The 22,771-nt window shown below is 52.0% G+C and overlaps 2 protein-coding genes across 3 annotated transcripts; one reads left to right on the top strand and one right to left on the bottom strand.

The window, feature by feature from the left end:
• Window positions 1-271: 271 nt before the first annotated feature.
• On the top strand, window positions 272-2,752 carry LOC100276809 (uncharacterized). Of its 2 annotated transcripts, none has more exons than XM_020540419.3 (2): window positions 272-769; window positions 1,729-2,700. In XM_020540419.3, exons 1-2 carry the CDS (start codon window positions 483-485, stop codon window positions 1,859-1,861), a joined length of 420 nt encoding a protein of 139 aa, XP_020396008.1. In that variant the 5' UTR covers window positions 272-482; the 3' UTR covers window positions 1,862-2,700.
• A 95-nt stretch (window positions 2,753-2,847) lies between these two features.
• LOC100273768 (uncharacterized) lies at window positions 2,848-7,948 on the bottom strand. Its single transcript, NM_001351637.1, has 6 exons — window positions 7,721-7,948; window positions 6,923-7,619; window positions 6,516-6,709; window positions 5,433-5,469; window positions 5,276-5,340; window positions 2,848-3,844 (listed from the first exon to the last, which is right to left on the bottom strand). The coding sequence occupies exons 1-6, from the start codon at window positions 7,813-7,815 to the stop codon at window positions 3,349-3,351; spliced, it is 1,584 nt and encodes a 527-aa protein (NP_001338566.1). The 5' UTR covers window positions 7,816-7,948; the 3' UTR covers window positions 2,848-3,348.
• Window positions 7,949-22,771: the final 14,823 nt, after the last annotated feature.

Raw genomic sequence — 22,771 nt, 5'->3', positions numbered from 1 at the left:
TACATTTGAAGCTTGTTTGTATAAATCCATTCCTCATGTGAATTGCAGTAGATTGAGTAGGATTGATGAGTGAAAATCTTCACCACTTACGTTCCAAATCAAATCCATATACTCCCTACGTCCCAAAATATTAGCCGATAATAATAAATCTAGACATATAAATAAGATATATATTAATTATTGTATAAATCTATTAAAAATATAAAACAACGATTTTTAATTTCGGACGGAGGAGTACTATATATTGAGAGGAAATCGGTTTATCCAATCAGCCCCGGCCCGGCTTGAGCTGGGGGAGTATATATTAACTAAAGAAGAAGGGCATTTTAGTCATTTGCAGTCGCAACTAACAAGCAACAAGTGGTGCACACATCCGCAGCCGCCAACTACAAAATGCCCGTGAGGCAGATCAGCTGCCCACTCGAACGGTAAAGCAAAAACCTGCAGGCAAGCTAGCTAGCCACGCGCACGCAGATCAGCAGATGAAGCTGTTCGCCTTCGTGAGGCGCGCGCGCCGGCCGCCGCCGACGGCGCCCGACGACGACACAGCCACAGCCGCCGCCGCTGCGACCACGGAGAAGCGGCGCCGGAGGCTGTCCTCGTCTTCGTCGTCGGGGTCGGCGTGGAAGCCGACGCTGGGCGCCATCTCCGAGGACGCCGCCATGACGTCCGCGCCCGTGGCGCAGGCGAAGGCAGCAGCGGCGCCGGCCAGGGCCAAGGCGAGGTCGCCTCGCCGTGCCACCCGGGCGGCCGGCTACGACGACTTCCGGTGAGTTCCTTGGTGGGTGCCGTGCGTGCGTGCGGGGGCGAGCCGGCTAGGCAGAGCAGGAGAGGGGACGCGTGGACGTTGCGTGTCACCGCCGAGTGGACCCTTCGATGCGTTTCTGTGGGCCCAGGCTAGGGTAGCGTTTGCGCACACGTTTCTACGTGGAGTGATGACCTTCCAGTTCCAGGTTAGGAAGAAGATGGTGACCTTATAGTTGATCAACATCAACTCGCGCGCGGCACCTAATTTTTAGTTGGATTGGGTGCTTCTCAAAAGTCAACTAGAGATCTGGCGCACACGAGGGAGATCGAGGCCCTCTCGAATCGATCGATCGGGTCAAACCTACTTTTTGGTACGTAGCTTACGGGAGCATGCATCGCATCAGTCAACTTGTTGATCTTGCAAATTGCACGTCTCAGTCTCTTTATTCACGAGTCACCCGTAGTGTCACTCATTTCCAAGCTGAATATATATATGATTTTTGAACGTAAACCTCGGGCACCTTGCGTTTGTATTAAACAAAAACAGAGGGGAATGGATACTGTAAGATTTACTCCATACCCATCTTCCAAATGAAAACATGGGGCTAAATAAGCTTCCAAATTGATTACTCCATACCTCGAGCACCTAACATTCAGGATTTTGAACGTACGGGTCATCGTACGTTTTTACCATAGCCAAATAAGCTTCCAAAATGAACAGTAGCCACAGCAGGTGGTATGAGGAGCAAGCAGGTGCAGTGCAATCCCTAGCAAAAGGACACTTATCTTTACAGTATTATGTAAAACATGCATGGGACTGACAGTGACTATGGACCCCGATATCCATGGGTTATCCTACACGGCGGACGCCGGACAAGCTCGCGATCCTTATCTGAATCCAGGGCGATGGGGTCTAGTCTCTACTTTTTTTATCGGTAGTGCATGCGTCAGAAGGAGACCTCAGACCTTTCTTTTTCCCAGCACCAGCTTTGGCCGTCGTAGTCAAACACTCAAAGTAGATGAAGCTGGTGACCCGGTCAGGCGTGCCAGTGGCCACCCCCAGCAAAGGCACAAGCCTGTGCTGCTGCTGCTGCTGCTGCATGAGCATGACTGAACTGAACCTGTGGAGTACTGCCGCCATGATGACCTAGGGCCTGCCACTACTACATGTCCCTGGGGATCATCGTACGTCGAAAAGATCAGCGCGCAATGCACTGCAGATTGCGCAAGAAGAGGACCTGACCCGCGCTTCACAAGGCTCATCTCTAGCTTCAAATCCAATCCGATGATGCTCCAGCGTTATTACTATACTGCCGACTTCTGTATACAGCGTCGACCCTACCAAACCCAACAGTTCCTCGCTCGCTTTCGTCAGCTGCTAGTTAAAGTATAGTAGCATTCACTGTTGACGTTGACGCTGACTCAGGTGCATCCATCTTTTCTACCTGCAGGCACTACGGCCACCCGACGGTGCTGCCGGCCTTCACGCCGACGGCGTTCCTGTTCTGAGCGGTGGCGAACCGCAAGCAACGCAAAACGTCGGCGGACCGGCGGCGGTGTTTGTACAGCTCATGTGTGTGGTGGTGGTGCAGCTCGACGACGACGACGGCTTCCTGCTTTGTTTTTGTTCTTCCAACCTTCATGCACAGCAAAGAGCTGATCCCTAGCTTAGTGCTTCTGATCTATATATGATGTGTATACACAACTCTGCTGTTTCGGATCCCCCCCCCCCCCCCCCCCCCACCACCACCACCATACTTGGGCAGCGCTTTTGTGATTTCTCTCGCAGCCATAAATAGTGCTACATAATTTGCTCCGTTTTGGCTCGCACCGCGGCGTGGCTACTGATAGGGCTACTTTCGGAGCTACAAAATCGGAATCTGTACCCACAACTACTGGAATCTGCACCCAGTTTCACCTCTTTCCTTAATCAATTGGGCCAGATTCGAACAACGAATGTAATTGTAACTGCGACCCAACGAAACGGGAGATCAAGTTAAGGAAGAAAAATAAACGAAGCATCGGAACCCCAATTGGGTGACACCAATTTACACAGGATTTTCAACGTAACTTGGTTCAAAATTCAAATTGGAATCCAGTGATCCAAACGCGGCTTATATAAACTAGACAACCAAGATTGAAAGTTACATCCTTTAATCCTGATTTAACCGTACAAGACCAATAATTTGTTCTCGCAGTAAAATCCCAATTTTGCATTATGACGCAGGCTACATACCACCGATCTGGCAACATCATAAAACCAAGCACGGCAGAGCACATCCAACTAAAAGATGCGCAGGTGGCAATTATTCCCCAGCAACAAATCAGGGCTGGCGAACATAAGAAAAAATAGTCCACAAATTCACATCTTTGTTATCAAGAGAGGAAAAATGAACCCTGAGTCATAAATCACTGACCAGAAACTTATGGAAGAGGAGCCTTTTGTTTGCTACCAATGAGATTATCACCACTCACGTGCCACCATCTGACAGAGCAACAATTGGACTTCTCCACGCAGGGGCAGTTGAGTATGAAGATACAGCGGGGCGCTTCATCGAGGCCAACTGTCATCGTGACACGTGTAATATGTGTGCCAAGCGATCAGTAGCCATTTATCTTTCGCTGGGAAGGGCTGGAGCGTAACGTCCTGCTGTCAGTGAGCCTTGAGAAGCCAGACTGATCCCTAGCCCCTGGGCTAAGAGGAACTCTTGGGCTGGGAACGCTGGTCAACCGGTTCTGTGGTGCAGTATCAGACATGGACGTTGAGAAGGCCTGCGCAAGCTCCAACGCGGTTGCTGCTTTCCCAAAACGAGGTGTTGCAACCTCTGGCTTTGGAGGCTCCACTGGCTTACGCCATGTCTCAGGCTCTGGGCGTGGTTGCTCCTGTGGCTTCTCCATATCTCTAGCGACCCTCCTGTTATCCTCCCGACGAGAAGGCCTATATGCATCAGCCTTCTCAGTATCCCGCCTGTAATCCTTCTTATCAACACTCCTTGGGCCTCTATGACCAGCTGAAAAACCATCAGCTCTTTCAAGAGAAGGGTTAATGGACAAAGCTTCAACCTTCTGCTCGACCTTTGCAAATTCACCTTTAGACCTACAAATGACAGAGAGGCTATCAGTAATGTAACACAAGTTCGACTTATGCTGTTCTCCAGTAGCCTCTGCAAGGCAAAAATGATTTCAAGGAAAAAATCATTACAAGTTACCATAAAACAAGAAAAATCTGATAAGGCTGCACAGCAAGCATTCTAGGGCACATTTGAATCTCTTGCTTAGCTTCACCTGGCCTTACCAGGTAAGGATCTGTCATCTGTGTTTGGTAGGAAAAATAAAAGCTTGCTTTGCAAGGCAAGCTAGCTGGCGCTAGAAAGGAAATTCTCACTGAGTTAGGAGAGCCGATTGTCCTCTTCCACCTGAGCAAGGCCAGCACGCGCAACGGAGGACAAGGATCTGATACAAGAAAATGGGTGTGGTGGCCAGCCAGCTGCCAGCCTACCAATATGCCTCACTGATTCTTGGGATCCACTTCTTGCTGCTCTATTATTTTATCCAAAGGTCCTTTCATACATGGTTGGGTAGCAAAAGGGGCTCCAGTGTAATGGTTAAGGCTTCTGAATAGCACCTCCAAGTCTCGGGTTCGATCCCCCTCGGGGCCGAATTTCGTACTTGGTTAAAAAAAAACCTCGTTGTGCCCCACCCGCTCTCCGGGATCGGTATCCTGCGCGCCACCCTCCGGCTGGGTCGTTGCAGAGTGGGCCGTTGATCGGCCCGTTAGTGATGGGGGGCAAGGTTTAAGGGTTTTCTCGGTCGGGAGTCGGGACCATGTTTCGGTCTCTTCTTAATATAATACCTCCCCAGCCAAGTTTTTCACATGGTTGGGTACATAAGGCCTAAGTTCCAAGATACTGTCATTTACTGACCAAAGTTAACTGGTCAAAAGAACCTGATGTGATGCTTTCATCTACCGGAAAATAACCAAACATCCTCCTCCATCTAGCTTTGCATTGCTTAGTTAGGCTAGGCTGACCTTGCGTGTCCGTGTCCCTAGTAAAGAAACCAAATATGTCCTTCTCATCGGTCCATTACAAGGGTCATCAAATGAAACCTAGTGAATTTCTGTGACATGAACACAATATGAACTTTTTTCCTAATAGAACGGTAAACAATATTCTTATGTTGTCCCCATAAGATCAAATTATTTGTTTCTGGTTTCTTTCATGTAATAATAATATGATATAACAAAATACTCCCAAGCATTCCAAATCATAAGACATTTTTGCCTTTTTAGATATATTACTTTTACTATGTATTTAGATATAGTGTGCATAGCAAACCCTATGTATCTAGAGAAGCCAAAATATCTTATAATTTGGAAAGGGCGGAGTGCCATCTAACAAACACTCTTTGATATCAAGTTCCAAGAAATAAATCAGAACTTGTGACCTGTAAGGAAAATTTTATCACCACAATCTAACTAAAATACATCTATCAATATAAACATAAAGCATCACTGACATATAACAACCTGCCAACTGGTGAAATCCGCTCAAGATCACTGGCCAAAACATCCACTCCACGTTCTTTGAGAACCTATATTTGTAAAATAGCAATATCAGATCTTGATTCAGCCAGATACAAAAAGGAATAAATAGTATATCACTAAAAAGGCACAGAGTACATACTTGTTCACGGGGGCGAGCACCACCAAAGAGGGATGGCCTAAGGCATTAAAAGTAAAAAAAAAAGGAAGTCAAAATAATAGTAAATTTTATTTCACTCTACAAATTCACAATACTTGAATTTAAACAGACCTAATTCTTGTCATACATAAGCATCACTAATAAATTGTGAAAACAAAGATCCAAGTTCTCACAGATTCAAGAAAAGAAGGTGCTGGTACCTGCAATTAATGAATCTAAACATCATTCTGCTACCAAAACTAATTGCAACCATCAATATTCTCATTTACCATTATCCAATGTTCTTGGAGATCTCATCCAAAGCAGAATTATAATTTTTTAATTGATAGAATGAAATATTAAAATGTTTGCTTCATAGACTTCACTCACGAATTATTTGATGAAGTTGACGGTGAACAGCACCACCTTGGGGCATGTTTTAATCTTTGTTGGTGTTGTCATCATTCTGCTACCAAAACTAATTGCAACCATCAATATTCTCATTTACCATTATATCCATTGTTCTTGGAGATCTCATCCAAAGCAGAATTATAATTTTTTAATTGATAGAATGAAATATTAAAATGTTTGCTTCATAGACTTCACTCACGAATTATTTGATGAAGTTGACGGTGAACAGCACCACCTTGGGGCATGTTTTAATCTTTGTTGGTGTTGTTTTAATCTTTGAACCCAATATGATTCCAGACTCCAAAACAATGCAGCAAGCTATACTAGGGGCATGTTTGGATACAAGTTCTAATTGTTAGCTAGCTAAAAATTGGTCTTAGTGCATCCAAACAGGAGGGCTAATAGGTAGATTAATTTTTTAGCCAAGTCTTCAACTGGTTAGTCAACTCTAGCTAATTTGGTCTAATTTTTAGTCCCAGCTAGTAACTAGCTCTAGTGATCCAAACAGGCCCTAAATTGCATGACTAATGCATACAGGGACATTAAACTGAAAGAGCAGAGAGTAGTTTGACACTGATTTTGCAGTACGCAAAGATCGATTAACAGAGACGTTATATGCCAGTTGGGATAGAATGTTCAAATAGAAGATCGGACATGTTTGATTACATCACATACCTTTCCTTAACAGCCATTTCATCAGATTGTCCTGTGGCATAGGAACGAGGCTTCAGATTCAAACGTGGTCGCTCAGCTACCTTGCTCTCAGCATCTGCTCCTAAAACTCCTGTTTTAGCAGTCATTGCATTCTGATGCACATCATGATCAACCTCAGCCTTCATGAGGTTAGCAGTTACCTGGACCTGGTGCACCTATACAATCATCCACATTACCAATGAAAAAACAATTATATTTCCAAAGAAACACAAAAAATAAAAAATTTATGCAACAAGCATCTAACATTTGCATACAGGTATATCTAGCAGCCAAATACTGTATTGTTGGTTGTTGCTATTGATAATAGATGTAACAAAAACATTTGCAATCTGATCAATACAGGCATGGAAAGAACAAATTGTAACAACCTGCTTCTCTGCAACATATGTAGGAGATGGTTCAGGAGCCTCAATTGGCTTGGACCGAGGAAGTAGCTTCAACCTGGGTCTCTCTGGGGTATCCCCGTCTCTCCCTTCCCCACCAACTCTTCCTTCATGCGACGCGGGTCTCACGGGTGCCGCGCCCCTCTCCACCCCACTGTCCAGCTCTCTCACCCCAACAGACCTAGGCCTCTCAACCTCCGGCGGGGCCACGGTAATCAACACCGGAGCTGGCACTGTCACTGGCGCCGGCGGAGACGAGGGCTTCGACGTGTGCCATCTCCCAGAGATGACCTTCTCCACTGCGCTGGCCTGGGCGATGCGTGTCGCGGACCAGATCTGGCCGCCGGCGGAGGCGGGAGCAGGACCCACAGGGGAAGACGCCGGAGAGGCCTCCTTTCTCGGGCCCCACGCGTTCCCGGACCCGGATCTGGTGGGCGCAACCACGGGAGCGGGTGCGTACGATGTCGGGGACGGCGCCGGACGGCGTGGCGCGGCGGGCTCGAAAGGGGTACGCTCGTCCTCGTCGAAGTGACGGCCGATGCGGGACGGGTTGGTGAGGAAGGAAGGCATCGCGGCCGCCGCCGCAGCGGCGGTAGGCGAAGCGACAGGTACTCGTGGCCGTGCGACCGCGGCCGCGCCGGGGGACGCGGAGGCGACGGTGCGGTCCGCGGGGCGCGGGGTGCTGGGGCAAACGAGACGAATCTGGTCAGTTCACATAGGAAGGAGGATGGAATGGAGGAGCGGCGGCGGGTTAAGGGGCCTAGGGTTTGGTGGGAAACTTACACGCCGGGGGCGGAGGGGAGCGGGAGCTCGGAGGGGATGGAGCCACCGTGGAAGTCCTTGAGCGTCATCGTCGTGACCGCCTTCTTCTTCGACATGGCCGCGGCCGGCGGGGTGGCCGAGGAGCTGGCCGGCGCCGGAAGATGCGCGTCAGCTGCTGCTGCTGCTGCTGCTTCGGCGCGCCTGATCGATGTGTGTCGCCCGCGTCCTGCTTCTGAAGGACCCGAGGAAGAGGGGAAGGGTTTGTGTGCCTGGTGCGTCCGTGCGACCCTGCGATTGGCATGAGTCGGATATGGGCCGTAATAAATTACCCACAATCTAAACTTGATTTGACCCAACAATTGAATAGGTCTATAATGTGTTTGGATAGAGGGACGAGAAAGGATGAAGAGGGATGTGATGAATCATTTTAACTTGACCTGTGTTTGGTTTGGAGATCTAGAGTCAGGGTCAAAGAATATTCTTAAAAAATGGTGGATGAGGTCATCCCTCAAAAAATAAGGGACGGAGTCAGCCCAGAGTTGATCTCGTCCCATCTCTCGTTGACACCAAACCAAACACTACCTAAGTAAAGATGTCGTTTACATTTTATCAAATACTAGGATTAGTATGCGCAAATATCATATGTACCAGGGATCTCTATGTAGTCTGCATTTATTGTGGCTATAACAAATTAGTTGCAGTGTTTCTTGCGAACATTTTTCCTATTATAAGTTTTTACAAAAAAAAGTAGGATCAGTTTTCCCGACCTTGAAAGCATTAGAAATAAGTAATTCTCTAATGCATTTATACACATGATCGGGGTACATGTCATCCTCGAAATCAGGGGTTGCTCTACATATACCTCCTCCCTGATTGGTTCGTTGAGGAAAGCGCTGTTCAGATCCATTTGGTAGAGTTTAAAGGATTGGTGAGCAGCATAGGCTAATAATATGCGAATAGATTACAGCCTAACTATAGGAGCAAAAGTCTCAAAATCCAAAACTTCGCCTTGGGCATAACCTTTTACCACAAGCCTTGTCTTGTTTCTTGTCACCACCTCGTACTCATCTTGTTTGTTGCGGAACACCCACTTGGTTCCCACAACATTTTGCTTTGGATGTGACTTCGGACTTCGTTTCTCTTTAAGTTGTTGAGCTATTACTGCATGGTCATCACCCAATCCAGATCCTACAGTGTTTCTTCACTCGTCAACTTGGCCGCCTTCTTCAGAACTTGGATCACAAACTCAACAATTTTGGACTGAAATTTATCTCACAGGTTTACACCCAACTGACAAGTCACATATTTGTCAAGTCCCATTTGTTGGAATGGACTCCATTTCATTGTCGGTAGGCTCCTTCCAGCGCTCTGCGTATGGTGATGCATATGCCTCTGGAAAGGTTATTGGTGTATCATCCACAAGATAAACAATAAAGTCAACACTAAAGAATATTTCAGTCCTTTGTCTCTTGCTCCTACGAGGAGCTACCATACTGTTATCCTCAATGTGTTGTTCAGAATAAGCAGGAGGTAAAAAAATTGGATTAGGTTCAGGAGTACAACTAGTAGATGCCTCACTACGTGTTGTAACTTTATCCTTCATAGGGAATATATCTTTGAAAAAGGAGGCATCACGAGATTCAGTAACAGTGTTAACATGCACATCTGGAAAAAATAGATGTAATCACCAAAAATCTATAGGTTGCACTATTATGTGCATATCCTAAAAAGACACGATCAACGTTTTTTGTCCCAATTTTCGTTTTTTGCATGCAGGCACATTAACTTTGGCAAAACAGCCTCATGCACGCAGAAATCCAAGAGCAGCCTTTCTACCTTTCCATCTTTCATAGGGTGTTTTATCACCCTTAGCTGATGGAACTCGGTTTAGAACAAAGCATGCGGTCAGAACTATCCAACATGGCATTAACCAAGTCTGTCAAAGTTCGTTTTTTTGTTCAGCCACCCCATTTGATTGAGGCGAGTAAGGAGTTGTTGTCTCAATGATGATTCCATGTTCCGCACAGTATTCTACGATTTCATTAGAAAGATACTCCTCTCCTCTACTAGATCTAACTCGTTTAGTTTCCCTTTCTAGTCTACCTTATAGATCTTAAAACAATTAAAAGTCTCATCTTTCGTCTTAACAAGATAGACCTGGCAATATCTACTAGCATCATGAATAAATGTGATAAAATATTTTTTAGCTACTCTCGTCAAAATTCCATTCATTTCACACAAATCTGAGTGAATGAGATCTAAAGTGGCTAGACTCTTATCTTCCACGCTCTTAAAAGGTTTACGTGGTTGCTTAGCTTGCACACAAGCATGGCACTTAGATCTCCTAACAATAGATTTTTGGGCCAATTCCCTGTATGTCATCCGAAAATATACTCGTTCCTTGTGTGCCACTGGCCCCACATGTCATACACACACAAAAATGTACTTATATGCCACTCAGTGGCACACAAGGAATGAGTATAAAATCTGATGGCATACCAGGAATTTTTCCTAGATTTTTTTCAGAATCAAATTAAGCCTAGACAATTGGATAATGCGATCAAAATTAATATGAAAAAGTCGAGAGTGTCAAACAACAACCTCTCCTACATTCAATTAAGAATATAAAACTGAGTTTGCCACATTATTACAATCATCAGCCACTAAAAGGCGGAACAAACCACCACTGTCATAACTGTTGCCAATAAACAAACCAAATTTCTAGACAATAAACTTGTTCGATTCAAACACTAACTTAAAGCCATCACGACATAAAAGATAACCACTAATAATGTTCCTATTTATTCAGGAATGTGGTGCACATTCTTCAAAGAGAGATTCTTTCCATAGGTAAACTTCAGATCGACTCTTCATATTCCATATACAGCAGCCCTTGACCCATTGCCCATCAAGATGGCGCTACTGTCGATAGCCTGGTAAGAATAAAATGAGTTTAGATCAGAACAAACATGTACATTGACTCCAGTGTCTAACCATCAATCGATGGATTGACATGCTAAGAGAATTTGAGTGACATACCTAGAATTCCCAGCATCAGCAATAGCCACATTTGCAGTTTTCTGACCATCACCTTTCTTGCCCTTCATATTACGACATTTTCTGGCTATATGACCATATTCCTGCAATATTTTTTTCTTCAAATCAGTGTTTTGATTGGCCTTTAGTTTCCAGTTCGTCTTGTTTTTGTTTTTCTCATCAGATTTTCCTTCAACCACGTTGGCATTAGAGGTGCCACTATCCGTTGGACCAGAACGAGGCATATCCTTAGATCTCGCCTTCTCCTAAACATCAAGAATAGAAATTAGACTTTCAACAGTCTTTGCCTCCATGTGTTTGAGAGCCGTGGCAAAATTCCTCTAAGTAGGAGGTAATTTGGCAATGATGCCACCAACCACGAACTTGTTAGGCAAGACACAGTCAAGGTGTGCAAGTTCCCCCACTAGAAACTGGATTTCATGAGCCTGTTTCATGACAGAACGGTCATCAACCATCTTGTATTCATGGTACTGCTCATTAACATAAAGTTCACGTCCAGCATCTGATTTAGTATACATCCGGTCCAGGGTATCCCATAAATCACAAGCCACTTCGTGGTACGTGTGCATGTCATATAGTTGATCTGACAATAGTATCAAGATACAACCAACACAGGTAGAGTTATTCGCTCGAAGTTACGGTCCTGCTCCTCAATGAGAGGAAGTACTGGGGAAATCACCCACTAGATCCTCAACGACATCAGCCAGAATTTAACCCTAGTCTGCCATCTCTTAAAGTTTTTACCACAGGCAAAACCGCTCAGGTTTCGGTGCATCTGAAGGTCCAGCCATGTTAATTCTATCAGGTTTCTGCATTGTTGAAAAATTGACAGGACCTAAGATTAATTTGAAATGCAGCATAAAACAAAAAAACAGATCTACTGGCATATACTATCCATAACATTGGAACAAAACATATTTGTTCTAACTCAACACGATGAACACATAAAAGAATAATCGACAACAGATCTAACCATAAGACTGTCATCGCAATAAACTGAAAATGTAGATTTACTTACAGTGATTTTTGCGAGAGTTGGAGAGGAACCTGAGCGGACGTGCACGAAGCACTCCCTAGAAACCTGATTCGCCGGCACCTGTGCAGGTCGTCAAAATACCGGCGGTGGTGAGAGCACCTAAAGGGGGGGTGAATAGGTGATCCTGTAAAACTTAAAACTTATTGCCACAAAAACTTGGTTAAGTGTTAGTGCAATAGGATCAAGTAGCTGGAGAGGAGTACTTGTGAAACACAGAAACCACAGAGAGAAACAACACAGTAGACACAATGGTTTATCCCGTGGTTCGGCCAAGTACAAAACTTGCCTACTCCACATTGTGGCGTCCCAATGGACGAGGGCTGCACTCAACCGCTCTCAAGTGATCCAATGATCAACTTGAATACCACAGTGTTCCTTTTTCTTATCACTTTTCCCGTTTGCGAGGAATCTCCACAAGTTGGAGTCTCTCGCCCTTACAACAAATATCAAAGTGAAAGCACTAGAGTAAGGGAGGGAAGCAACACACACAGATCCCAGCAATACGCACTCACACAAGCCAAGACTTGAGCTCAATTGAAACACAACAAGTTCACCACTAGAACGGAGCTCAAATCACTAAGAATGCCAATCGAGTGTGCGAGGATGGAGTGTGGGAGTCTTAGAATGTTCAGAGTATGCTTGGTGTACTCCTCCATGTGCCTAGGGGTCCCTTTTATAGCCCCAAGGCAGCTAGGAGCCGTTGAGAGCAATCCAGGAAGGCAATTTTTGCCTTCTGTCGGGTGGCGCACCGGACAGTCCGGTGTGCCACCTGACAGGCACTGTTCAGTGTCCGGTGCAGATTGCTTTCCTAAATTGGCGCAACCGACCGTTGAAGATTTGGAGCCGTTTGGCGCACCGGACAGTCCGGTGCCCCCATCAGACCGTTGGCTCGGCCACGTGTCACGCGCGGATTGCGTGGCCGACCGTTGGCTCACCGGACAGTCCGGTGCACCACCGGACAATCCGGTGAATTTTAGCCGTACGCCGCCGACGAATTCCTGAGAGCGGCCAGTTGACCAAACTCCAGCCTGGCGCACCGGGCAGTCCAGTGCACCCAGACTGCGCAGAGTCTTGGCTGTTCCAGCCAAGTCTTTTTCCTTTTGCGTTTTCTCTGATTCTAGCACTTAGACAAATATGTTAGTATACAAAAAACAATGTGCTAAGTCTAGAATCATACCTTTATGTTGATTTTCACTTCATCCACCATTTAGCACTTATTAATACTTAAGGCATTTGTGTTGGACACTTAATCACCAAAATCCTTAGAAATGGCCCAAGGGCACATTTCCCTTTCAGGTGGTTCGGAGACACCGCTCTCCCTTGATCTGACACGGCAGACGAAGGGACGACATGGCAGAGAAGCGGTGGCGCAGAGAATCGAGAAGAAGATGACGAGTTGGTTGCTATTCGCATCTGTCCTCCGACTGAAGGACGTCTCCCTTTATAGAGGGGTCACCGTAACCTCCCTTGATTCGATCTGCTAAATTTCAGGAACTGCCCCTGGATAATCTCTGCGTGCAACCGTCCTGAGATCTCGCATGTAACGTGTGTGTCTCTTACTCTGGGTTGACGTAGCAGTCTAGGTGTGATATTTGATAACCAGATAAACAAAAGACAAAAATTAAACTGTCGTTTAGAACACGTCACGACACGATCGCACATCGTCACAAGTCACGCGATAAATAACGCGAAACGCGAGCGAGCACGTGCGTGTGGCAGCATCCATATATCATTTTATTTGTCTCATGTGAATAGTAGGGAACACTTCCACATATAAGTTGGTTCTCTTCTTCTTAGATGGGCAATATGAGACTAAGGTCTCATGCCATCTCTACACACCATCTTGACTTCCTTATCCTTATTATTGAATTGTACCACACACTAGTGGGCCAAATTCCAACAGCTCGGCATGAGCAGGCTGTTCTTGACTACAGTAGATCATATGTCTAGGGCCTAGAAACTGGCTTGTTTGGATGGAGTTTGGAATGAGCCAGTCGTCCAGCTTGTAGTCTTCGTGCCCACCAGCCCAGAGGCAAAGCCCCAAACATTGAAAGTGAAAAAATCGAACAAAAAAACGAAGCAGTAGCAACAGGCAGCGACCATGACTAGAAACAAAATTAAGGGAAAAAACTAAAAAACATTTCAAAATAAGAAAACTAGACAAATGTAGTTGCCTAGGTTTTCTAAACCTAAGACTCAATTAGGTGTAATTCTTATTTCACTGGTTTACCGGCTTTTACTTTAATTTACCATTACTTACTCATTTTCTCATTTTTTAGATTTTATTCGCTATATGATATTAGGCTGTAAGCCTAAAATGAGTTATGATCACTATGTGTCGGGGACCATAATTAGGGGTATCCTCAAGGCTCCTAATTCTCAGCTGGTAACCCCCATCAGCATGAAGCTGCAAAGGCCTGATGGGCGCGATTAAGTCAGGGATCAGTCCATTCGAGGGACTCGATCACGCCTCGTCCGAGCCTAGCCTCGGACAAGGGCAGCCGACCCCGGAGGACTTTCGTCTCGCCCGAGGCCCCCCTCCAGCGGCGAACATATTTCCGGCTCGCCCGAGGCCCTGCCTTCGCTAAGAAGCAACCCTAACCAAATCGCCGCACCAACCGACCAAATCGCAGGAGCATTTAATGCAAAGGTGGCCTGACACCTTTATCCTGACGCGCGCCCCCCAGCCGGCAGAGCCGAAGTGACCGCCGTCACTTCGCCGCTCCACTGACCGACCTGATAGAAGGACAGCGCCGCCTGCGCCACTCCGACTGCGGTGCCACTTGACAGAGTGAAACCGACAGGCAGTCAGGCCCTGCCGAAGGCATCATAGGAAGCTCCGCTCCGCCCGACCCAGGGCTCGGACTCGGGCTAAGTCCCAGAAGACGGCGAACTCCGCTCCGCCCGACCCAGGGCTCGGACTCGGGCTCAGCCCCGGAAGACGGCGATCTCCGCTCCGCCCGACCCAGGGCTCGGACTCGGGCTCAGCCCCGGAAGACGGCGATCTCCGCTCCGCCCGACCCAGGGCTCGGACTCCGGCTAAGTCCCGGAAGACGGCAAACTCCGCTCCGCCCGACCCAGGGCTCGGACTCCGGCTAAGTCCCGGAAGACGGCGAACTCCGCTCCGCCCGACCCAGGGCTCGGACTCGGGCTCAGCCCCGGAAGACGGCGATCTCCGCTCCGCCCGACCCAGGGCTCGGACTCGGGCTCAGCCCCGGAAGACGGCGAACTCCGCTCCGCCCGACCCAGGGCTCGGACGTGGGCTCAGCCCCAGAAGACGACGAACTCCGCCTCGCCGGACCCAGGGGCTCGGACTCGACCTCGACCACGGAAGACAGACTCCACCTCGGCTTCGGAGGAGCTTCCACATCGCCCAACCTAGGGCGCAGGCTAGCCACGTCAACAGGAGGCGCCATCATCACCCTACCCCGAGCTGACTCGGGCCGCAGGGAACAAGACCGGTGTCCCATCTGGCTAGCTCCTCCAGATAGGCAATGATGGCGCCTCGCATACTTTGTGACGACGGTGGCTCTCAGCCCCCTTACGGAAGCAAGAGGACGTCAGCAAGGACTCAACCGCTCCGACAGCTGTCCCTCTGCCAGGCTCCATCGCTCCTCCGACGGCCACGACATCACACCAGCTGGGTGCCAAAATCTCTCCGGCTGCCACAACGGCATGTACTTAGGGCGCTAGCTCTCCTCCGCTAGACACGTAGCACTCTGCTACACCCCCCATTGTACACCTGGATCCTCTTCTTACGCCTATAAAAGGAAGGACCAGGGCCCTCTTAGAGAGGGTTGGCCGCGCGGTGACGAGGGCGAGACAGACGCTCGCTTGGAGCCGCTCGCTCCCTCTCCCGCGTGGACGCTTGTAACCCCCTACTGCAAGCGCACCCGAACTGGGCGCGGGACGAACACGAAGGCCGCGGGATTCCCACCTCTCTCACGCCGGTCTCCGACCGCCTCGCTCTCCCCCCTTCGCGCTCGCCCTCGCGCTCGACCCATCTGGGCTGGGGCACGCGGCGACATTCACTCGTCGGCCCAGGGACCCCCCGGTCTCGAAACGCCGACAGTTGGCGTGCCAGGTAGGGGTCTGCTGCGTGTTGACGAATAGCTTCCCGTCAAGCTCCAGATGGGCAGTCTCCAGCAACCTCTCCAACCCGGGACGATGCTCCGTTTCGGGAGTCTTGAGTTCATGTCCCTCGACGGCGGCTACGACATGATACTCCTTCCACCGCCGCACGACAACGACAATGGCGGCCGACAGCCCGCCCGCCGGCGGGGGAATCGACGACGTCTTCCCCGCGTGATGGAAGAACAACCTTCAAGCTCATCTCGCCTTCTTCCCCGCCGACGGAGGGGAAGGCAGGGCAACCAAGGCCAAGCAGGAGGCAGCGCCTCGTCGGCTGTCGAGCGAGTCGACAGCGCCGACACCCCAACAGGGGGCGCACCGGGTATCGACTTCGCGCTTGAGACGAAGACGAGCGTCGTCTCCCCGCAACACGCCAATCCCGAGCAAGTGGACGACGCCAGCGCGCTCGCGAAAAGCTTGCTGGACGTCACCCTCGTACCTGAGACGACGGTGCAGTCAGTCCCCAACATGACTTTATCGCCGCTCGTCGACCAAGAGGTACCGACCGATTCCCATCCCACGTCATTTGGATTCAGCCTCAACCCGCCTAGCGACCTCGCTTTGGCGGGCGCTCTCGTAGAGGCGAGTCCAAACCCTCTGGGGTTTCGCATGCGGTCGCCTTGGGACCGGCTGACGAACGTCTCGACCTACGGGCCCTCTGGGTCCGAGGAAGACGACGAGCCCAACATCTGTTGGGATTTCTCTGGACTTGGCAACCCCAATGCCATGCGGGACTTCATGACCGCATGTGACTACTGCCTCTCCGACTGTTCTGACGGTAGCCGCAGCCTCGGCGACGAGGACTGCGGCCCAAGCCGCGAATGTTTCCACGTCGATCTAGGGGGTCCCTCCGAAGGCAATCATCTCGGCATGCCGGAGGACGGTGATCTCCCTAGGCCGGTGCCCCGCGTTGACATCCCACGGGAGCTAGTTGTGGTCCCCGTTCAGGCGGGGGGCCATGACCCACAGCTCGAGCAAATCCGCGGGGTGCAGGCCAGGCTCGACGAGGGAGCAGGAGCGCTTGAGCCGATCCACCGAGACGTCGGGCAGGCATGGACGGGCCAACCCCCGGCCGGAGAAATACGTCATCTGCCCCAGGGTTTCCAGCACCGCATCGCCGACGACGTCAGGGTCAGGCCACCACCCGCATCTAGTGGGGTCGGCCAGAACCTGGCTGCAGCAGCGATGCTTCTCCGCGCGATGCCGGAGCCATCAACCACCGAGGGCCGGCGAATCCAGGGGGAGCTCAAGAATCTCCTGGAAGGCGCCGCGGTCCGACGGGCCGAGAGCTCTGCCTCCCGAAGGCAGGGATACCCCTCGGAACCTCATGTCGCGACTTCCCGATTCATGCGGGAAGCCTCGGTCTACACCGGGCGCACGCGCAACACCGCGCCTGCGGCCCCGGGCCGCCTCGGCAACGAACACCATCGCCGCGACCGTTGAGCCCACCTCGACGAGAGGGTGCGCCGAGGCTACCACCCCAGGCATGGGGGACGCTACGACAGCGGGGAGGATCAGAGTCCCTCGCCCGAACCACCCGGTCCGCAGGCCTTCAGCCGGGCCATCCGACGGGCACCGTTCCCGACCCGGTTCCGACCCCCGACTACTATCACAAAGTACTCGGGGGAGACGAGACCGGAACTGTGGCTCGCGGACTACCGTCTGGCCTGCCAACTGGGTGGAACGGACGATGACAACCTCATCATCCGCAACCTCCCCCTGTTCCTCTCCGACACCGCTCGCGCCTGGTTGGAGCACCTGCCTCCGGGGCAGATCTCCAACTGGGACGACCTAGTCCAAGCTTTCGCCGGCAATTTTCAGGGCACGTACGTGCGCCCCGGGAATTCCTGGGACCTCCGAAGCTGCCGGCAGCAGCCGGGAGAGTCTCTCCGGGACTACATCCGGCGATTCTCGAAGCAGCGCACCGAGCTGCCCAACATCACCGACTCGGATGTCATCAGCGCGTTCCTCGCCGGCACCACCTGCCGCGACCTGGTGAGCAAGTTGGGTCGCAAGACCCCCACCAGGGCGAGCGAGCTGATGGACATCGCCACCAAGTTCGCCTCCGGCCAGGAGGCGGTCGAGGCTATCTTCCGAAAGGACAAGCAGCCCCAGGGCTGCCCATCGGAAGATGCTCTCGAGGCGTCGACTCAGCGCGGCGCCAAGAAGAAAGGCAAGAAGAAGTCGCAAGCGAAACGCAACGCCGCCGACGCGGACCTTGTCACCGCCGCCGAGTACAAGAACCCTCGGAAACCCCCCGGAGGTGCCAACCTCTTCGACAAGATGCTCAAGGAGCCGTGCCCCTATCACCAGGGGCCCGTCAAGCACACCCTTGAGGAGTGCGTCATGCTTCGGCGCCACTTCCACAGGGCCGGGCCACCCACGGAGGGTGGCAGGGCCCGCGACGACGACAAGAAGGAAGACCACCAAGCAGGAGAGTTCCCCGAGGTCCGCGACTGCTTCATGATCTACGGTGGGTAAGCGGCGAATGCCTCAGCTCGGCACCGTAAGTAAGAGCGTCGGGAGGTCTGCTCGGTGAAGGTGGCGGCGCCAGTCTACCTAGACTGGTCCGACAAGCCCATCACCTTCGACCAAGCCGACCACCCCGACCACGTGCCGAGCCCGGGGAAATACCCGCTCGTCGTCGACCCCGTCATCGGCGACGTCAGGCTCACCAAGGTCCTTATGGACGGAGGCAGCAGCCTCAACATCATCTACGCCGAGACCCTCGGGCTCCTGCGTGTCGATTTGTCCTCCGTCCGAGCAGGCGCTGCGCCCTTCCATGGGATCATTCCCGGGAAGCGCGTCCAGCCCCTCGGACAACTCGACCTTCCCGTCTGCTTCGGAACGCCCTCCAACTTCCGAAGGGAGACCCTGACATTTGAGGTGGTCGGGTTCCGAGGGGCCTACCACGCGATACTGGGAAGGCCATGCTACGCGAAGTTCATGGCCGTCCCCAACTACACCTACCTGAAGCTCAAGATGCCGGGCCCCAACGGGGTCATCACCGTCGGCCCCACGTACAAACACGCGTTCGAATGCGACGTGGAGTGCGTGGAGTACGCCGAGGCCCTCGCCGAGTCCGAGGCCCTCATCGCCGACCTGGAAAGCCTCTCTAAGGAGGTGCCAGACGTGAAACGTCATGCCGGCAACTTCGAGCCAGTGGAGACGGTTAAGGCCGTCCCCATCGACCCCAGCGGTGACGCCTCCAAGCAGATCCGGATCGGCTCCGGGCTCGATCCCAAATAGGAAGCAGTGCTCGTCGACTTTCTCCGCGCGAACGCCGACGTCTTCGCGTGGAGTCCCTCGGACATGCCCGGCATACCGAGGGATGTCGCCGAGCACTCGCTGGATATTCGGGCCGGAGCCCGACCCGTCAAGCAGCCTCTGCGCCGATTCGACGAGGAGAAGCGCAGAGCGATAGGCGAGGAGATCCACAAGCTAATGGCGGCAGGGTTCATCAAAGAGGTATTCCATCCCGAATGGCTTGCCAACCCTGTGCTTGTGAGAAAGAAAGGGGGAAATGGCGGATGTGTGTAGACTACACTGGTCTCAACAAAGCATGTCCGAAGGTTCCCTACCCTCTGCCTCGCATCGATCAAATCGTGGATTCCACTGCTGGGTGCGAAACCCTGTCTTTCCTCGATGCCTACTCAGGGTATCATCAAATCAGGATGAAAGAGTCCGACCAGCTCGCGACTTCTTTCATCACACCCTTCGGCATGTACTGCTATGTCACCATGCCGTTCGGCTTGAGGAATGCGGGCGCGACGTACCACCGGTGCATGAACCATGTGTTCGGCGAACACATTGGCCGCACGGTCGAGGCCTACGTCGATGACATTGTAGTCAAGACAAGGAAAGCTTCCGACCTCCTTTCCGACCTTGGAGTGACATTCCGATGCCTCAAGGCGAAAGGCGTCAAGCTCAATCCCGAGAAGTGTGTCTTCGGGGTGCCCCGAGGCATGCTCTTGGGGTTCATCGTCTCCGAGCGGGGCATCGAAGCCAACCCGGAGAAGATCGTAGCCGTCACCAGCATGGGGCCCATCAAGGACTTGAAAGGCGTACAGAGGGTCATGGGATGTCTCGCGGCTCTGAGCCGTTTCATCTCATGCCTCGGCGAAAGAGGTCTACCTCTATACCGCCTCTTAAGGAAGGCCGAGTGCTTCACTTGGACCCCTGAGGCCGAGGAAGCTCTCGGGAACTTGAAGGCGCTCCTCACAAAGGCGCCTATCTTGGTGCCTCCAGCTGCCGGAGAAGCCCTCTTGGTCTACGTCGCCGCGACCACTCAGGTGGTTAGCGCCACGATTGTGGTCGAGAGGCAAGAAGAGGGGCATGCATTGCCCGTTAAGAGGCCAGTTTACTTCGTCAGCGAGGTACTGTCCGAAACCAAGATCCGCTACCCACAAGTTCAGAAGCTGCTGTATGTAGTGATCCTGACGCGGCGGAAATTGCGACACTACTTCGAGTCTCATCCGGTAACTGTGGTGTCATCCTTCCCCCTGGGGGAGATCATCCAGTGCCGAGAGGCCTCGGGTAGGATTGCAAAGTGGGCGGTGGAAATCATGGGCGAGACAATCTCGTTCGCCCCTCGGAAGGCCATCAAGTCCCAGGTCTTGGCGGACTTCGTGGCCGAATGGGTCGACACCCAGCTACCGACGGCTCCGATCCAACCGAGCTCTGGATCATGTTTTTCGACGGGTCGTTGATGAAGACGGGGGTCGGCGCAGGCCTACTCTTCATCTCGCCCCTCGGGAAACACATACGCTATGTGCTACGCCTCCATTTCCCGGCGTCCAACAATGTGGTTGAGTATGAGGCTCTGGTCAACGGGTTGCGGATCGCCATCGAGCTAGGGGTCCAGTGCCTCGACGCCCGCGGTGACTCGCAGCTCGTCATCGACCAAGTCATGAAGAACTCCCACTGCCGCGACCCGAAGATGGAGGCCTACTGCGATGAGGTTTGGCGCTTGGAAGACAAGTTCTACGGGCTCGAGCTTAACCACATCGCTCGGCGCTACAACGATACTGCGGACGAGCTGGCTAAAATAGCCTCGGGGCGAACAACGGTTCCCCCGGACGTCTTCTCCCGGGATCTGCATCAACCCTCCGTCAAGATCGACGACACGCCCGAGCATGAGGCGCCCTCGGCCCAGTCCGAGGTACCCTCGGCCCAACCCGAGGTACCCTCGGCATGGCCCGAGGCACCCTCAGCTCGGCCCGAGGCGCCCTCGGTTCAGCCCGAGGTACCCTCGGCCCCCGAGGGTGAGGCACTGCGCGTCGAGGAGGAGCGAAGCGGGGCCACGCCTGATCGAAACTGGCAGACCCCGTACCTGCAATATCTCCACCAAGGAGAGCTACCCCTCGACCGAGCCGAGGCTCGGCGGGTGGCGCGGCGCGCCAAGTCGTTCGTCTTGCTGGGCGATGAGAAGGAGCTCTACCACCGCAGCCCTTCTGGCATCCTCCAGCGATGCATCTCCGTCGCCGAAGGTCAGGAACTCCTGCGAGAGATACACTCGGGGGCTTGCGGCCATCACACAGCGCCTCGAGCCCTTGTTGGGAATGCCTTCCGACAAGGCTTCTACTAGCCGACGGCGGTGGCCGACACGACTAGAATTGTCCGCACCTGCGAAGGGTGTCAATTCTACGCGAGGCAGACCCACCTGCCCGCTCAGGCTCTGCAGACGATACCCATCACCTGGCCCTTCGCTGTGTGGGGTCTGGACCTCGTCGGCCCCTTGCAGAAGGCACCCGGGGGCTACACGCACCTGCTGGTCGCCATCGACAAATTCTCCAAGTGGATCGAGGTCCGACCTCTGAACAGCATCAGGTCCGAGCAGGCGGTGGCGTTCTTCACCAACATCATCCATCGCTTCGGGGTCCCGAACTCCATCATCACCGACAATGGCACCCAGTTCACCGGCAGAAAGTTCTTGGACTTCTGCGAGGATCACCACATCCGGGTGGACTGGGCCGCCGTGGCTCATCCCATGTCAAATGGGCAAGTAGAGCGTGCCAACGACATGATTCTACAAGGGCTCAAGCCTCGGATCTACAACGACCTCAACAAGTTCGGCAAGCGATGGATGAAGGAACTCCCCTCGGTGGTCTGGAGCATGAGGACAACGCCGAGCTGAGCCACGGGCTTCACGCCGTTCTTCCTAGTCTACGGGGTCGAGGCCGTCTTGCCCACAGACCTGGAATACGGCTCCCCGAGGACGAGGGCCTACAACGATCAAAGCAACCAAGCTAGCCGAGAAGACTCGCTGGACCAGCTGGAAGAGGCTCGGGACAAGGCCTTACTACACTCGGCGCAGGTACCAGCAGTCCCTGCGACGCTACCACGCCTGAGGGGTCCGGTCCCGAGACCTCCAGGTGGGCGACCTGGTGCTTCGGCTGCGACAAGACGCCCGAGGGAGGCACAAGCTCACGCCCCCCTGGGAGGGACTGTTCGTCATCGCCAAGGTTCTGAAGCCCGGAACGTACAAGCTGGCCAACAGTCAAGGTGAGGTCTACGGCAACGCTTGGAACATCCAACAGCTACGTTGCTTCTACCCTTAAGATGTTTTCAAGTTGTTCATATACCTCGCAACCACGCAAAGTTTAGTCATCAAGGAAGGGTCGGCCTCGCCTCGGCAAAGCCCGACCCTCCCTCGGGGGCTAAAAGGGGGGGAACCCCCTCTGCGTCGAAATTTTCCTCGAAGAAAGATCTTTTCTGCCAGAATGTCTTTCGTGCTTTTTGACTACTTCGAAAAGTGGATCCTGAAAACGATGGAGTACACGAAAGCAGCCAAGGCTGACCGAGCCGAGGGACTCCTACGCCTCCGGGATACGGATACCTCACTCATC

Source organism: Zea mays, chromosome 7 (genome assembly GCF_902167145.1).
Source record: "Zea mays cultivar B73 chromosome 7, Zm-B73-REFERENCE-NAM-5.0, whole genome shotgun sequence".
Classification (NCBI taxonomy): Eukaryota; Viridiplantae; Streptophyta; class Magnoliopsida; order Poales; family Poaceae; genus Zea; species Zea mays.
This window is presented reverse-complemented; position numbering and strand designations above follow the sequence as displayed.

Coding starts and splice junctions, on each gene's coding strand:
- LOC100276809 (XM_020540419.3), top strand. CDS start 483: ATGAAGCTGTTCGCCTTCGTGAGGCGCGCGCGCCGGCCGCCGCCGACG. Junction 770..1,728: donor GCCGGCTACGACGACTTCCG/GTGAGTTCCTTG, acceptor TCTTTTTCCCAG/CACCAGCTTTGGCCGTCGTA.
- LOC100273768 (NM_001351637.1), bottom strand. CDS start 7,815: ATGTCGAAGAAGAAGGCGGTCACGACGATGACGCTCAAGGACTTCCAC. Junction 5,341..5,432: donor GTGCTCGCCCCCGTGAACAA/GTATGTACTCTG, acceptor TTACAAATATAG/GTTCTCAAAGAACGTGGAGT. Junction 3,845..5,275: donor CGGATTTCACCAGTTGGCAG/GTTGTTATATGT, acceptor TGTCATTTGTAG/GTCTAAAGGTGAATTTGCAA.